This window comes from Schistocerca gregaria, chromosome 3 (genome assembly GCF_023897955.1).
Source record: "Schistocerca gregaria isolate iqSchGreg1 chromosome 3, iqSchGreg1.2, whole genome shotgun sequence".
Taxonomy (NCBI): domain Eukaryota; kingdom Metazoa; phylum Arthropoda; class Insecta; order Orthoptera; family Acrididae; genus Schistocerca; species Schistocerca gregaria.
In genome coordinates this window covers 420,955,818-420,974,706 of record NC_064922.1, presented here as the reverse complement: position 1 = coordinate 420,974,706, position 18,889 = coordinate 420,955,818, and the positions used below count along the sequence as shown (strand labels likewise).

At 38.7% G+C, this 18,889-nt stretch overlaps 1 protein-coding gene across 2 annotated transcripts; it reads right to left on the bottom strand.

Annotated features, from left to right (window-relative positions):
* Window positions 1-1,874: 1,874 nt before the first annotated feature.
* LOC126355127 (peflin) lies at window positions 1,875-17,920 on the bottom strand. Of its 2 annotated transcripts, none has more exons than XM_050005306.1 (5): window positions 17,568-17,920; window positions 17,042-17,423; window positions 7,074-7,217; window positions 2,553-2,687; window positions 1,875-2,465 (listed from the first exon to the last, which is right to left on the bottom strand). In XM_050005306.1, exons 1-5 carry the CDS (start codon window positions 17,577-17,579, stop codon window positions 2,374-2,376), a joined length of 765 nt encoding a protein of 254 aa, XP_049861263.1. In that variant the 5' UTR covers window positions 17,580-17,920; the 3' UTR covers window positions 1,875-2,373. The 2 variants fall into 2 exon arrangements, with proteins under 2 accessions (XP_049861263.1, XP_049861264.1); XM_050005307.1 differs by having other exon boundaries at window positions 17,042-17,420; window positions 17,568-17,869.
* Window positions 17,921-18,889: the final 969 nt, after the last annotated feature.

Below are 18,889 nucleotides of genomic sequence, written 5' to 3'. Positions count from 1 at the left end.
GGGATACATGTGGACGTGCATTGTCCTGATGGAACAGCAAGTTCCCTTGCCGGTCTAGGAATGGTAGAACGATGTGTTCGATGACGGTTTGGATGTACCGTGCACTATTCAGTGTCCCCTCGACGATCACCAGAGGTGTACGGCCAGTGTAGGAGATCACTCCCCACACCATGATGCCGGGTGTTGGCCCTGTGTGCCTCGGTCATATGCAGTCCTGATTGTGGCGCTCACCTGCACGGCGCTAAACACGACCATCATTGGCACCAAGGCAGAAGCGACTCTCATCGCTGAAGATGACACGTCTCCATTCGTCCCTCCATTCACGCCTGTCGCGACACCACTGGAGGCGGGCTGCACGATGTTGGGGCGTGAGCGGAAGACGGCCTAACGGTGTGCGGGACCGTAGCCCAGCTTCATGGAGACGGTTGCGAATGGTCCTCGCCGATACCCCAGGAGCAACAGTGTTCCTAATTTGCTGGGAAGTGGCGGTGCGGTCCCCTACGGCACTGCATAGGATCCTACGATCTTGGCGTGCATCTGTGCATCGCTGCGGTCCGGTCCCAGGTCGACGGGCACGTGCACCTTCCGCCGACCACTGGCGACAACATCGATGTACTGTGGAGACCTCATGCCCCACGTGTTGAGCAATTCGGCGGTACGTCCACCCGGCCTCCTGCATGCCCACTATACGCCCTCGCTCAAAGTCCGTCAACTGCGCATACGGTTCACGTCCACGCTGTCGCGGCATGCTACCAGTATTAAAGACTGCGATGGAGCTCCGTACGCCACGGCAAACTGGCTGACACTGACGGCGGCGGTGCGCAAATGCTGCGCAGCTAGCGCCATTCGACGGCCAACACCACGGTTCCTGGTGTGTCCGCTGTGCCGTGCGTGTGATCATTGCTTGTACAGCCCTCTCGCAGTGTCCGGAGCAAGTATGGTGGGTCTGACACACCGGTGTCAATGTGTTCATTTTTCCATTTCCAGGAGTGTAATTGGCAATGTAGTATGATAAGTCCAAAATCGTTATAACTAACAGTAGGAGATTATCAATCTCATCTACAGGCCGTCCACTGTAACACCTCAAATTACGACCAATTATGCCCTGTACAGTGTTGACCAAAATGTTGGTATACATATCTTTTATACTTTATGATGCTGTATGTGTACTCTTTGGAATATTCAACCTGAAAGCTTTTTGGTTCACTATTCTCTATTCTGCATATTGAAATTACTTGGATATAAATAATGTTCATGAAGTATTTTGCTGAAGCTTCCTCAGTCTGATAACCAGCAGCCTCCAACCCGCCCTCCCCCCCTCCCACTCCCTTGCATTAACCATAAGTCTAATTTGAGCTCCATCTTTATGTAACTTGTGGCCTTCAGCCTAGGGGGATATAGGATTTCTGGGAAATGAATTGTTAACTTTAAACTATCCACCGAATACCTTAGTACCCTTATGGTCTTTTTTTTTTGACACATTAATACACTTAGAAGTAAGATCCATAATGAATTCCTCAATCTGATTTTCTGCGAAGAACTGACGGGCTTTCTTCACACTATGACATTTCTTTAAAATACCCATGGTTTTGCCTTTAGTGGTTGTGAGAATTAGTGATAGATTTTCCACTAACTTCTTGGTAATATTTTTGAAAGTTACTACCTTAGCCTATCCAACCATTGATCATTTCTACACATGCCTTCAGTAACATCATTAACACTGGGAGCAACCTCATTGCATTCAGTAGGGAGATGTTTTGGTATAATTATGCAGCAGCTTAAGAGAGAGTTTGTGTTTCAAAGAGAAGCTGCTGTATATAGCACATAAAGGAACGATGGTAGTCAAATTGGAAAACAAAAGAAAATGGAGAGTGTCCTTAGTTGTAATAAACAACTTTTAATACAAAATTAAAATAACTTTAGCAGACAAAAATTACATTGGCAAAAGTAAACTGATTACATCCTGAAATACTCGAGTATGTGGTAAATCCACAGATACATATTGGCCATGCTCTTACAAAAAAAAGTATAGCAAAATCTATACAAATTTATTGAAAGATTCTGATGTGCACTAAGCATAAGCAAAAATTGGTAATTGCGTTCAAAAGATGAAAAAACTAATCACAATAAAACAAAAAATAACACACTACCTTCTGTGAGATAATACAGAAGTGTGTGTAATTTCCTTGAGAATTCCCTACACTATGATAAAAAGGTAATAATAGTATGTACTTCTAAAAACCCACTCTGGTAATGAATGCAGTATCACAGCTTAGAAGAAATGTATTAAAAATAGCTTCTGGCAATAACTATTGATGTTTATTGAAAGAATATAGCCATCTGGTATAAAGCTTCCATAATACAGAAGTGACTTCATACAGAACAGCTCAATGCCAAGCCTAAAAAGTCCTCAAATCCAATAGTAATTACACCCCTCATTTCCTTGTCGCGCGCTCGAAATGCCTCTGTAATAAAGGAAGACATTCTGTTAACAACACTACCACATAAGATATATCACACTAAAAAGAAAACTTAACACATTTAGTATCTACCTGTAAACCTCTGAATTTGCACACATATAACAATGAACTGATCAACAGTTATACGTTTATGTTCTCTTGTATCACTCCTTTGTACTAGAAACTTCACAAAATCTGGAGAGAAACGGAATCCCATCTGCTGAAGAGCTGAAAAAGTCATTTGTTTCTATTTCAACAATTCACAACTTGATGAATAATTGCAAACTTGTTTAAAACTATTAACACAAACCACTTAATGGAAAATGAGGTTACAATATTCACTGAGAAGAACAGTGAAGCACTGGTTTCTCTGTTGCTTTTACACCAAGAGGAAGATATAGTAGGGGAGTGTGGGAACGGCTATAACAGATAGTACATTCCTTCATCAAACATCTTACTGGAGTGATAAAATTGCAAGATGGCTGTCATCTAGAAAAACTACTATTAAAATCCACAATTTGTAGCACTGTTTTGAAGAAACCATTAATTTTCTTCAATCTTGATAGGCAGTGTTCACTATATAACAAAAACATTTTTTTACCATCATTCTGTACGATCTACAACATATGCAACATAACCTAGATTCTATTTATCGTAATACTAACTATGTTACATCTACTGATTCATCCAGATCCTCCTTTGTAATTATTTTTCGAAATTACACTTTATTTCTCTGTTACAAAATGTGCAATCTGCTGAACTGCAAATAATATTCCAGTTAATCACCTGTGAAACCTCTATACATCACCTTACTGTAAATAGTACTTAACAATGTAACGACACACATCATCACTGCAAGGGAGGGGAAGAAAACCAATGTGCACTACGTGTGCATACTGGGGGGATGGGGGTGAGTCATTCCACATGTGGAAAGGGTCCTTCCAGATGCCATGAAGGGTACAGGATGCACCCATCTGCAGGTGGTGGCTTATGTCGGCACCAACTATGTGTGTCGCTATGGATCGGAGAAAATCCTCTCTGGCTTCTGGCGGCTATCTGATTTGGTGAAGACTGCCAGTCTCACTAGCAGGATGAAAGCAGAGCTCACCATCTGCAGCATCGTCGACAGGACTGACTGCAGACCTTTGGTACAGAGCCGACTGGAGTGTCTGAATCAGAGGCTGAGACGGTTCTGCGACCGAGTGGGCTGCAGATTCCTCAACATGCGCCACAGGGTGGTGAGGTTTCGGGTTCCGCTGGATAGGTCAGGAGTCCACTACACACAGCAGGCAGCTACACGGGTAGCAGGGGTTGTGTGGTGGGGACTGGGCGGTCTTTTAGGTTAGATGGCCTCGGGCAAGTACAGAAAGGGCAACACCTCAAAGGGTGCGGGGCAAAGTCAGGACATGCGGGGACCAAGCAGCAATCGGTATTGTAATTGTAAACTGTCGAAGCTGCCTTGGTAAAGTACCGGAACTTAAAGCGCTGATAGAAAGCACCGAAGCTAAAATCATTATAGGTACAGAAAGCTGACTGAAGCCAGAGATAAATTCCGCCGAAATTTTTACAAAGGCACAGACGCTATTTAGAAAGGATAGATTGCATGCAACTGTGGTGGCGTGTTTGTCGCTATTAGTAGTAGTTTATTCTGTAGTGAAATAGAAGTGGATAGTTCCTGTGAAGTATTATGGGTGGAGGTTATACTCAACAACTGAGCTAGGTTAATAATTTGCTTGTTTTACCAACTCAGCAGCAGTAGTGGCAGAACAACTGAGAGAAACTTTGGAATACATTTTACATAAATTTCCTCGGCATGTTATATTCTTAGGTGGAGATTTCAATTTACCAGATATAGACCAGGACACTCAGATGTTTAGGACAGGTGGTAGGGACAGAGCATCGAGTGACATTATACTGAGTGCACTATCCGAAAATTACCTCGAGCAATTAAACAGAGAACCGACTCGTGGAGATAGCATCTTGGACCTACTGACAACAAACAGACCCAAACTTTTCAACTCAAAGTGCAGAACAGGGAATCAGTGATCATAGGGCCGTTGCAACATCCCTGAATATGGAAGTAAATAGGAATATAAAAAAGGGAGGAAGGTTTATCTGTTTAGCAAGAGAAATAGGAGGCAGATTTCAGACTACCTAACAGATCAAAACAAAAATTTCTGTTCTGGCACTGACAATGTTGAGTGTTTATGGAAAAAGTTCAAGGCAATTGTTGACAGAGGAGATAGAGAAGATCCAAAGAAGAGCGGCATGTTTCGTCACAGGGTTATTTGGTAACCGTGATAGCGTTACAGAGATGTTTAGCAAACTCAAGTGGCAGACTCCGCAAGAGAGGCGTTCTGCATCGCGGTATAGCTTGCTGTCCAGGTTTCGAGAGGGTGTGTTTCTGGATGAGGTATCAAATATATTGCTTCCCCCTACTTATACATCCCAAGGATATCACAAATGTAAAATTAGAGAGATTTGAGCATGCACGGAGGCTTTCTGGCAGTTCTTCCTGCAAACCATACGCGACTGGAACAGGAAAGGGAGGTAATGACAGTGGTACGCAAAGTGCTCTACACCACACAGCGTTGGGTGGCTTGCGGAGTATAAATGTAGATGTAGATAAGCTTTGTTACCAACACTTACAATTAAGTCAATCCTACCACACTCTTAGCACAGGTAAAAGAAGCAGAAAAGATAAAGTCAAATCTAACAAATATTGATAACTTTTTTATCATCACCATGCTTCCCCATCTACTTTCATAAGTTATCTACTTTTACAATTTTACAAGTTAACTCTGCAGCTCTTCTCTCCATTTAATAAAATACCTTGCCCAACAATGCATGACTTATTGCACATATTATTCAAACCCATCACACAGCATTTTTGTAACTGCTCATGTCTGGCAAATGCTTAAGCTGTTGCAAATTTATTTCCTTTACATCACACTCTGCATTACTAACTACACAGAAGTGTCCCCTTATTTGTGACTACAGTTATTACAGTCTGAAGCACAGTAGTCTAACTGAACAGTGTCTAGCCTGAGCATCTGGACACACAATGACCAGATTAAGAGATTGCCTTGGATTAAAAATTATTTCAAGAACGAATATTACTCTCTCTCTCTCTCCACACACAGAGAGAGAGAGTTAGTTTTGTTTTCTGGCAAATTGAATCACTTGCAACAGAATTACTTCAACATTTTAAATTTCAAAACTTTAAATTAAAAAGGAATTGTTCAAGACAGGATGTGTGGCTGCACAAGACAAGCTAGTTTTTCCAACAGTTTCAAACATGAAGAGATCAGTAATGCTGTAATAATCATCTGTGCAACATTTACCACTGTAAATGATAATGATTAGGCAGCAACAAAACATTAATATGAAGAAGAATGCAGGTGTTTTCACTTTTTTTCAAGAGAAATGAATTTCCTTAAGGGCCGAAAAGGTGCTATGCTCATACAGCTTAACAACATAGGACAGTAAAACATTTCTCAAGAACTTGGCCACAACATAGCTAAACCATAAAAAAACAAAACAGTTTTAAAGAAATGTCATTTGATGACACAAACTAAAAACGTTAACCTGTAAGTTATTGAATGTGTCACCATTTGAAGAACACTGGAATTAAATGAGCTGGGAGCAATGGGCTGTAGATATTGCACCAAGATATTGTTAAGGAAAAGGGGAAAATTTAAGATGATATCGAAGTCTGTATCAGACACAAAAAATGATAATTTTTTAAAAACTTAGTAAAAATGGGATAAGCAAGCTTGAGTGTTACCTCACTCAGTGAAAACTGACAAGTAGGAGGAGTTGGGGAAAAAAAAAAAAAGAAGCCACAGTTAATGTATTTACACCATTAAACATTAACAGGTTTCTAGAATGAAATTTTCACTCTACAGCAGAGTGTGCACTGATATGAAACTTCCTGGCAGATTAAAACTGTGTGCCGGACCGAGACTCGAACTCGGGACCTTTGCCTTTCGCGGGCAAGTGCTCTACCGACTGAGCTACCCAAGCACAAGTGAAAATTACATTCTAGAAACAACCCCCAGGCTGTGGCTAAGCCATGTCTCCGCAATATCCTTTCTTCCAGGAGTGCTAGCTCTGCAAGGTTCGCAGGAGAGCTCCTGTGAAGTTTGGAAGGTAGGAGACGAGTTACTGGCTGAATTAAAGCTGTGACGATGGGGCGCGAGTTGTGCTTGGGTAGCTGTCGGTAGAGCACCTGCCCGCGAAAGGCAAAAGTCCCGAGTTCGAGTCTTGGTCCGGCACATAGTTTTAATCTGCCAGGAAGTTTCATTAAGAAGTTTATCTATGGACTAGATTGCAAGTGACAGAATGAAGCCAGTACATAAATCACAAAAGAAACAATGAAAGCATTGAAAAATAGGAAATTGTGAATATGGAAAAGACAAAATAATCAGTATAGGAGTTTGTTATAAAGTCAGCCCAATGTTTTTACACTTAGACAAAGGTCAGAGGGTGGTGATGAAAGAAGATATAACAAACATTATGTTGAAAATCCAATGTTCCATGTATTTAAGACTGACAAATGACTATACTGTTATTAATGAATGTTGATTTTAATAATTTGCAAATGGAACTCACCTTGGTTCAACTCGTGTTCTTCAATGCTTCCAGAACCATCTTTGTCATAACTTCTAAATGTTGCAAGCCACTGATTTATGTAATTGTATAAAAGCTGAAATTCTTTGACATCAATTGTTCCACTTTTGTCTTGGTCAAACATGCCTGTGAAGAAACAACAAATATACATTTAAATTTCTCTCCTCCTTCATGGGTATGTAGACTGATAAGACATAGAACTATCTTCAAATAAGCAATAAAGGAATCTTCTGCCTCAGTCAGTGGTTTACATGAATGGTATTAATCTTTCAAGGGTGGGTAGTATTAAATGTTTCAATGGTGCTTTCAGTTAATGCTAAGTTGTAAATTACTGCTGTAAAAACAGGGAGAGAGATGAATGTAAAAAAACAGTATCAATTTGAACTGTGCAATTTAACCCAACCATTCACGAAAAGAATTACTGCATGAGAATGATTACATTAACAGTGTCTTCACAAAAGAAAAAGATTATATGTTAACAGAGGAATTATGTCCCCTTGCAGCACATGAATATATAAACCTTGCACAATTTTGGTAAACATTTTTGGAAACAGTGATCAATAGAGTATTATAGTTTAACTGAAGTTCAGTCTTGATCACAACAGGGAGAGAGATCAAGACTGAACTTTAGTTAAAATACAATATATAAACCATTTGCACTAACACAATCTCCACACAACATGCAAACAAACCCAACATATTAAACATTACTGATAACTTCCGGGAGTAACACACTGTTATACATAAAGATATATCTTTCTTTTTGAAAACTTAATGAAACACCAGGTCTATGGAACTTCAGAGAGAGAGAGAGAGAGAGAGAGAGAGAGAGAGAGAGAGAGAGAGAGAGAGAGAGAGAGAGTTCAAATCTACTGTATTATTTACTGTTACACCTTCATTTGGTTTATGTTGGTTCTGATAACACTTGTGATTTCAAGTCATGGCAAGTGTTCTCTCCATCTTGCTTTCAAACTTTATAAGGGTGCTATTATTTTTCCTTAGTAGAAGGACTGGTAGAGGATACACTCGGCCACCTGAGCCGAACTGAAGAGCTACTCAACTGATCAGTAACGCTTCCAAGGTTAAAAAATCCAACAATGTCTGGAAGCGCTGTGTGCTGACCACATGCCTCTCCATACTGCATCCAATGATGCCACTGAGGAAAGTGGACACAGCAGTCGACGGCACCGAACTTGCCCACCTATTGCCAGAATATTAATACCTTCTAAGCCATTGGGTAATCTAAATTTAACAGACAGACTCATTAATTCATAATTTGTGGATGTTTCACATAAATGCATTACATTAGTTGTTAACACACCTACAATTTCAAATCTCTAGAGTTCTACTGACCTGAGTGGCAAATGCCATAATTTAAGATTTTTCTGATTCAAAATAAACTAATTACAATTTTATCTGTCAACATTTAGGAATAAAATATGAAAAGTGTATCACTGAGACACAGCATGTAATGTAAGAGGATCACACATTGATCTATACTTTCAGAGGAGCAGCTGATGCCAGTTTACAGAAGAAAAAAGCTAAATATTGGTTCACACAGTGGATACTCCATCAGACAAGAAAGCCTTGTGACTAGATCACAGAATTTGCAAGAGGTTGTTTACAACTGCATAAACCTAAAGCCAAACTGGATGGTCATTTTATGAAGTGGCAAAACAAGAAAAACCATTCATTCAATCAGGAAGTTACAATGGTGGGAATCCCATCTATCATTTTCACATGTTCATGGGTGGCACAGAAAGCATAGAAGTCTTGGTACAGCAGTACTGTGACTATCCAACAAAGTTACTATGTCAGATAAAAATATGTTGATCTAGAAATGAAATTAGCCATGGATCACACTGTATTATTTATGATGCAGAAGTGTGACTATTGTCTCACTGCTCACGGTGATTTTGCCTGACTGACATACTGATTCTAGACTGCACAGCCTTCAAACTGAAACTTTTTGACCACCCCTTGTAAGAAAACTGGCACAAAAATTAGGCATTTCAGGTCCTAAAGAACACACAATGTTCTGAATCACCAACCACTCACATGGTTCTTTGATGGTTTCAAGAGATGAATATGGCTGATGAAGTAGCAACTTAATTCAAAACCAGGTAACTATTCCTTAAGCCACCATACTGTCTCTGCAAAGGCATGCGTGTATCTTCTGAGTATCTTCCATTTTTAGTACTCATGAAACAAATTTCTGGGATAGTCTGCTGGTTGTTGAAATTTCATAAGTGTCACACAGCATATTTTTGTGAAAACAAGTTGGTTCACGAGAGGTCCTGATATTTACTTTTTAACCACTATGATATGTTTAACATCAAACCAGTTTATACTCTGAAGCAAGGTTTTTTCATATAACATCAATTTTCCAATAAAACAAGACACATTTGTTGAAAAGTCAAACATTATCTGCAGAAGGTTCTGACCAGTACCGAGTATGTCAAACAGCTAATCACTGCACATCAATTTCTGTGCTAATTAAATGCTATCTACAGTTTGCTTCCATGTCACAAAACAATTCTGTACACTTATCTATATATGAAAATAAAACCACACAGAAATTGTCACCATAAACAAATCAAGAGGACAGAAGTTAAGCGAGACACCAAGAATAAGACAAAGGCAAAACTCAACTGCGCTTTGAGATGCAAAAATTGTTGCAAAATATAATTTCTATCAGAGAACACTAATCTGTTGTGTGTTATTACATTCATTTTTTCAAGTCTAGCAATTATGAGAGAGATAACAAGCTTTCATTTCAAGAGTTGATTAATTTATACTCAGGATATATCATGCAATGAACATCAAAAAGTTAAAAACCTGCTGAACCGATGGGAGCTAGAATGTAAAACTGGACATCCACCCACCTTTTTAAAATCTTCGTTGGGGTGACAAACTGTAGCATAGCTGGACGTTCAAGTTAGGTTGGAAGGTAAAAACCTGGTACTGAACTGGCGAAGCCAATGAATGCAAGCACAACAAAGGTTGTGGTAACAATAATCTGTAATGTAGCATGTTAGCTACATCCATGCCACATTTATAACATTTTTCATGACAGAAACTAAATCTCTAATGTACATTCAGAAAACCTACAATATACAATGGACATGTCTCCAATTGGTATGTTGGTGCTTGTTATGTATAAATAATGCATATAAATTATGAAAAATATATAGGGAGTCCACTATGTAACCTTTACTGGTATGAGCAGCAACGTGGGAAACTGAAGCTTTAGAAAGTGGGTCTGTATAGAAAAAGTGGTAGGGCTACTCCACCAACCGCAATGTGTGTTTGAATTCTAGGCTGGCACACATTGTCAACAATGTTTTGTTAAAACCAAATTGCTGCAATTTACAATGTTAGAAAACAAAACATGCAGGATGGCTGCAGATACTGTGATACAGTACACTCAATTACAAAATTACAAAGACGAAAAACAACTTCTAGCATAAAGGAGAGGTCCCAATACACCTGTAACAAAGAGATATTGAAAGTATACAGAGAAATGCAGCATGAGAAGTCATAGGTTCTTTTGACCCATGGGAGAATGTCACAGAGAACATGAAGAACCTTAACCAGCAGACTCCTGAAGATACAGGTAAATTTTACCGAGAAAGCTTACTTACAAAATTTCAAGAACATGCCTTGAATGATGAATGTAGGAATATACTACAATACCCTGTGTATTGCTCCCATAGGGATTGTGAGGATAAGATTAGATTAATCACAACATGAACAGAGGCATTTAAACAATCATCTTTCCTGCACTCCATACATGAATGGTACAGGAAGACACCATAATAACTGGTACAATGGGGCATATCCTCTGCCATGCACTTCACAGTAGTTTGCTGAGTATAGATGGGGCAGTGAATATGAGGATACAGAGACATGACCATTTCAGTACTATGGAATTCTTTTTATAATTTGAAGTGAAGATGTAGTTTTACAAAATATATTTGTTTGTTCCTTTAATGCAGAGTAATAATGATTTCACAATTTAATTAGCAGCTAATCACACAGTTTTAATGTGAATATCAATCTCTATGGTGGAATTTGTAATGCTTGCCTTCATGTACAATTGTCTGAGAAGATGAACATTTTGTTTCATATATCTGTTGCCTCTCTGAGCTCAGGCTGTGAGACTGAGTACTTACAAGGCAAGCCCACAAATGTTGTGCGAGATTTATTACCACGAAACATTGGATACTCTTTAAAGGTTATGTAATTCACAATTTTAATAACTTTGCTTATGTCTTGACCATACTTTTATTCTTCATCAACCTTAGGTGTTTTGACTTTCCATCACTTTAAATAGATAAAAAAGTACAACTGGTATCAGACGATAACGCACTTATACTATTTCACTTAAAGCTGACATTTTACAAAATTTGTAGTCACAGTATTACAAAGAGTTTTACAAGATTTTTTAATATGCCAAGATTAATTTGTGCACTCTTTCCTCCATTCTTTAATTTGTGTCATGGTATTCTACAATGCTTGTCGTTCACAGGAAAACTGTTTTATGGTCATACAAACATAGAACATCTAATGTACCTTATCTTAAGTATGCCATGCAGTATTCACAAGCAGCTGCTCACCACCTCACACTGCAGGCAAACATTGAAAACTGTTGACAACAGCACTACTATAATTGTTTTACAACACTTACTCATTATTTCATTTCAGATGTCATTTTATAAATATTTGTAGTCACAGTATTACAAACACTTTTACAGCAATAAAACAATGAAAAATCCAGGATGGAATGTAACAATATTACGAAAAGGAAAGTTCCTATATATCAAATAACGGAGATGCTTAGAAGCAGATAGGCATAACAAAAAGACTGACAGTCTTTTTGTTGTGCATATCTGCAACTCAGCATCGCCGCTATGTGGTGTGAAACAGTTTTACAGGATTCTTTAATATTTTAAGATTAATTTTCTGTTCCCCTTGACCCTTCCCCTCTTCCCATAATTGTGAATGGCAGTCTACAACGTCTTTTAGTCGCAGAAAACAATTTTATGGTTGTACAACCACAGATGATTTTATGCACGATATCATAAGTGTGTCAACTTTAATCAATTCCTTTACAAACCTCTAGCAATCTATATAATTAACTTTTATTAAATATTTATGACATTTCACTAATGGTAGTAAGTTCTCTGCTATAAGTTGTAAATAAAACAAGATTTGTTTGCTAACAGACAGTTGGTCCCAGCACCTATCAGCGCATTCTTCCAATGTATTAAATAAAAGAATCTGTAACACACTGCAAGTAATTCCCATATTGACTGTTGAAAACATTTTATACATTGTAACAATGAAAACTGTGATTGTAAACATATACAAATTGCAGTGTGTACCACCATCTGACCACCGCCTAGCAGCTTAGTCCACTTTGCTTCCAAAATTTTCGTTTGGTAGCAGTTTGCATTTGTCTTGTGCTCGAGAATATTTTTATATGACTGACATAGCACCGGTAAGCTAGGAAGCCATGTTATAGTCGTCATAATATGTCTTATCCATGGTGAAATGTATTGTATTTCTGTAGCCTTTGAAAATGACAAGGTCAAAACGCTTGAAAAAGAAATGTGTGGTCACAACATAAGTAAAGCTACTAAAAATGTATCCAGATGGCCGCACCATCTCACAGCATTTTCTTGAAAATTTCAGCTTATGTAATTTAATTGCATTCTTCATATTAGCATGCCCTGATCACCTATTTTTCAAATTTATGCTTAGATTTCACGCTCATATGAAACGATGGTAAGGTGCACTTAAGAGTTTTGGTAGCTCCTCTGCTACGTGCTGTGGTTGGAAAATCATTTCTGTTGGTCATAGTCAATTAAACAATAGGATACAATAGCCACTGAGAATTTCCGAATCTAATGACTTGTTTTAGCTGAAGATGCAAACTGTTTACTCCTGTTTTCAATGCGGAGATCACGAGATTAACAATTACTAATATGTCTATCGTGGATTATAAAGTTGGTTAGTGGTTTTGATAAGTATTTCTCATATTGTATGTTTCTCAAATGTACGGGACTTTTAGGAATACTGGTTTATATTCCTAATGTTACAGTTGGTTGCAGGTTGGCAAAGTGAACAAAAATATAACTGGAGGAAACCGGCTGTGATGATGGACTGATGTTTAGTGTAGCCCAATCATCATTTCAAAAACTCTGTGAGCTATTTTGAAATGTCCTGGTTTCCAAGGTAGTGGTTACACAGGAACCTAAGACTACAGTTAAAATTTTATTGAATATTCTATTTTACATGACAATATTCTGCACAGTATATTCTATTGTGCCACCACATAATTTTATACACTCCACACCACGATGAAGTTTACTGAACACCATTTTCTCACTGGTTCTGCCACCATGTCTAACCATCAGATTACTCATTCATTATGTTCACTTCCCATAATTTACACACAAACAGTTACCAACTGCAACATTAAATGCAAAAACCACTGATACTGCAAGTGTATGTTTATCCAAATGAGTACTAATGATTATGTTTTCCCGCCACTGCCACTTCCCAGCCACTTTCGTTATTTGTTCAGTATCTTGTTTTTGCATTTGCCACTAGCTTGCCCTTTTCCCCAGAATTTGATTCTCATTACGATTCTTTGTAAATTGTGATATACAGAAAAATAAATACAGGAAACACCAATCTCTAATTAATATTTAGGGTGAGAAAGAAAGAAGACATGGAGACATGCAATACGTACAATTCACAGTTAGAATAAAAAACAAACGACTTTTCCTCTCTTTGTAAGCAGAGTTCAAAATGTTGAACTGCAGTAAAGTTTATACTGAGGCTCAACCCAGCTCTCCCTTTCACAAATGAGGCATATTTATTTATTGGCACAGCTTTTGACTGACTAATATATTCATCTACTCATGTGCACTGATTTGACTTGTGTTGATCCCAGAAATATTGTTGGGTGGTGTTAGATTATGGATGTGGGCAAATCACAGTTACAATTTATATAAAATCAAACAGTGCAAACTCCAGGAAGGAATAGAAGACACATTACATTGCAGAGAGACACAATTAAAAGACACTTACATAAAGCTTTGTCACAGCCTTCATCAATAAAAGAGAAACACACACACACACACACACACACACACACACACACACACACACACACACACACACACACACACACCCACACACAAGCACCCCTCACACGCTTATGTCTATGAATGGTGTGTGTGTGTGTGTGTGTGTGTGTGTGTGTGTGTGTGTGTGTGTGTGTGTGTGTGTTTTACTGACGACGGCTGCAGCCGAAAGCTTTAAGTAAGTGTCTTTCACTTGTGCCTGACTGCTACTTAATGTGTCTTCTTTACCATAAAAAAGCAATCTGTCTTTTTCTACATATTGTTTACAATTTGTATAAATATTATAAACAACTGACAATAAGAAAAGAATGAAAAATATGAGACAAGTCACAGTTACACAATTAAAATAAATTCATAATATGAAAAAGCAACAGTTACATTTGAAGAATGAAATAAATCAGCTACCACTAATACTATTTAAGGAAACATTTAATTTCATTATTTTGGATTCGTAATTAGAATATCTAACACCTGCAGAGTGAATTAATCACCTACAAACTTACAGTAAGTAAGAGAATACTCTGCTCTGTTACTTTAGGCTGCAAAACTAAATTACTCTATTTTATAGACACAGTTCTTCTTAAGTAACATTTCAACTTTTTTTCTGAAACTTTCTCCACTAAGGCCCCAGCTACCTTGTATAACAACTCCCTTATGATGATAAAAGTCTTCTCAGGTTGACAGCCGACTCAATGAGTCATTCTACAGCAATGTTTCAACAAGACTCTTACTTGCCATCTTCAGGTGACTGTCAACCCAAGAAGATTTTATCATCGAGATTTGCTGATAACACCTACATCTACATCCGTACTCTGCAAGCCACCTGACGGTGTGTGGCGGACGGTACTTTTAGTACTTCTATCAGGTCTCTCTTCTATTCCAGTCTCGTACTGTTCGTCGAAAGAGATTGCCGGTATGCCTCTGTGTGGATCCTAATCTCCCTGATTTTAGCCTCATGGTCTCTTCGTGAGATATACGTAGGAGGGAGAAATGCACTGCTTCACTCCTCGGTGAAGGTATGTTCAACAAAAGCCTGTACCGAGCTACTGAGCATCTCTTCGGTAGAGTCTTCCATTACTAAATGATGCGTGCTGCTCTCTGTTGGATCTCTCTCTCTTCTATCAACCCTATCTGGTATGGATCCCACACTGGAGACCAATATTCAAGCAGTGGGTGAACAAATGTACTGCAACCTACTTACTTTGTTTCCGGATTGCATTTCCTTAGGATTCTTCCAATGAATCTCAGTCTGACATCTGCTTTACCGACGATCAACTTTATATGAATATTTTCATATAACTCCCATGTGCCTTACACTGTTGTGTTCTTTAAGAAGTCACTGAATACGAATACATTCTGTATCCTTTACACAGTCATTGACTATTTACAGATGCATCGTTGAAAGACTGGTCTTATAACAGATTTGTGGTAAATTTTCATGAATATAGCACACTGTTTTGCAAATATAAATAAATGGCAAGATACTGAACTCCAGAAAAAGATGGCAAGTGCTGGAGGAGAGAGGCACTTGACTAATTATTTTCATCTATGTAATAATTATATCCCAGTGTGCAACACATTAAAATGGAAGGCAGTGTGCAAGTGTAAGGAATACACATTTTAGTGTCTCAGCGTGATAGGACACCAACAATGTTGCCACACCATAAACACTGGTTCTCCCTGGTCACTGAAGTTTAACAATGTCATGCCTGTTTTGTAGCTGGATGGGGTGACCATCTGGCAATAGCAAGTACTGTCAGCTCAGGATATGCAGGTTAGTGAAGTGCCAACCACTCTAAACACTTGGAACAGACAGTTGGCCACAGACAATTATTATTATTATTATTATTATTATTATTATTATTATTATTATTACTGTCACAGAGTTTACTCAGGATATAAAAAGCATGGAACAAATTCCTCAATCTATTTACCAACCTTTTTTTTCTATATATCCCACCAGAGAGTATCATATTCATATTCCAAGGAGTTTACAGGTAGATTTTCAAATCTGACATTGCTTATCCTGACGAAACTATACGTGATGGGTGAAAATTCATAGGCTATACACAGTTTTGTCCTCATTGAATAACAGTTTCTGTTTAACCACCAGATTAGTGTTGTAACAAAAATAGTGCTACCCAGTTCATTAACACAGTGATTCAAAGAAATTATATCGATGTCACCAGCCAAAATTACAGGTAGACACTTTAGAATGCTTTGGGTCAGAAAACTGATAAATACAATACACTGAAGTGGATGAAGTGAGGAACCTTTTCTTATGACAAACTACTTTGTATGCTTCCCACTTTTTTTCACGTGATTACTGTTGTGTCATTGTCAGAACACTACTACTAACACATCGCCAATGGATACAAAATCATCTGAGAACAGTGATGTATTAACACATTTACATGAGAAAGAAGTAAGCTACTAGTGGACCATGCAACATTTAAGGGTCCCACAGACTAAAGAGGATACTACTAACGAAATCTTACAATAAACAATAGTAGGTTTGGCATTCATATAGGACACCCTTGAAATTTTGGGTATAGTCAGGTACAGTGACAGACTGACCTGTAGCCCAGCCCGAGGTCTATGTTAGATTAGAAGGTGACAATTTTGTTTTTAGTCGGCAAAGACACACGACTCTCTCCTAGTCATATTGGGATTAATGAGAAGTAATTTGTCACTATGCACGCTATAACAAAATGAAAATACAAATCTTTATGACAACTAATTGAACACACAATTCTAAATATTTACACATTAGAGACATTGACTATAACTCACCTATCATTAGGGCACACGCTGTCTCACTAAAATTCTTTCCCTGCCCATTTACAAGCGCCGCCTGCAATTCCTTTGCTGATATTTTTCCTGAGCGGTCAACATCGACGGCATTGAACCACTGTTGTACTTCCGGACTTACTCCGTCGTATCCTCCTGGGTAAGAGCCATAATTCGATGGCTGGCCACCAAATCCGGACTGTGGCTGTCCTCCAGCATAGGGCTGCTGTGCGTTTGGATAACCTCCACCGCCTGGGTATGAACCTGGAGCTTGCTGTCCAGGATAACCAGCTGAACTTGGAGCTTGCTGGCCTGGGTAACCAGTGTTACCGGGATAGCCACTACTGGGTTGAGCGCCTCCATAACCAGCATAGCTCAGATTCTGCTATGACAACAAATCACAAGTAAGTGAATCTTTCTGACAGTACCCCAATATTTATACGCAACAAATTTTCACTGACAGATGTCGTGGTTTCAATATATATGGTCCTTATTGAGTAATTTATCATACAGAGGCTATTATACTCACCGGGTATGACATTGCGGCTTTCAAACTTTAGTAAACCCGAATCAACTGCATACATCCACCAAGTTTCAATCCTATGATAATACTGCCGCAGAAGTTTAACCATTCAGTCAAGTACGACTAATATCTATGGTGGCGGCAAAGTGCATTATACAAAGTGTTTCGGTATTCTACTCCATCTTTAAAGATTACGTCACCTGGGTCGTGAACGGGAGAAGCTAAATAGATTCACCCAATGACTTCATTGTTAACTACTGATCTCACTGGTTTCACCTCTGTAACACTTGTCCTTGACGTCACCATGACGTGTAAATGCTTACTGCCCAGTTACGCTTTCGCCCGGCGGGGTCTGGCATGTCTATCGACTTTTGTGGTCGTATCGAGTATGAACGCGGTGAGCCACATTTCCACTTTCCGGTTTTTCGTGATTTTCCTCCGAAATCTTACGATTTTTAATTTTAATTTTTTATGATGTAACACTTGGTATTGCTCGGACGATGTAATGCCCATTTGTATGAATTCCCTGCTTGTAACTGGTAATCGCCGATGATGGGAATAAACCAAAGCCGGTTGCAGTGAACCGAGCAATGGTGGCGCAGTGGTTAGACACTGGACTCGCTTTCGGGAGAACGACAGTTCAATCCCGCGTCCGGACATCCTGATTTAGGTTTTCCGTGATTTCCCTAAATCACTCCAGCAAATGCCGGGATGGTTCCACTGAAAGGGCACGGCCGACTTCCTTCCCCATCCTTCCCTAATCCGATGGGATTGATGACCTCGCTGTCTGTTCTGCTTCCCCAACCAACCAACCGGTTGCAGTTCCACATCATTTCGTTTGTGCTGTAAGTATATCAGTTTAGATGGCTATGTAGGTTCAGCATTAAATAGTTAAATACAGATAGATTGTATTAGATTAGATTTACTTTCAATCCAATTGATCTGTAGTGAGAAGGTCCTCCAGGATGTAGAACATGTCAGGAAAACAACAATACATGATAAATATTTACAACTAAAACAAACGAGCTAATGTACCATTCCAAAGGTTCCAAGTGGAATGATAGTCATTTTTTAATGAACAGTATATGAAAGAGTCATTTTAGAATTACTAATGCACTGACTTTAAAATAAAAAAGTTATTTATTTATTTATAAGGTAAAAAAACGTGTAATACAACTACTGTAATGCTTATTTACAATGTACACATTACTGCACTGAATTGGTGCAAAAGTCAGAGTGTACTTACACACACACACACACACACACACACACACACACACACACACAAACGCGCGCGCGCTCGCACACACACATACACACACACATAC

What these genes read in the sequence shown, in the direction of transcription:
- LOC126355127 (XM_050005306.1), bottom strand. An exon ending in AGCGTGTGCCCTAATGATAG is followed by an intron (nt 7,218 to 17,041) that starts GTGAGTTATAGT and finishes GTTTCTTCACAG; the next exon opens with GCATGTTTGACCAAGACAAA. An exon ending in AGAACACGAGTTGAACCAAG is followed by an intron (nt 2,688 to 7,073) that starts GTGAGTTCCATT and finishes TGACTTTTTCAG; the next exon opens with CTCTTCAGCAGATGGGATTC.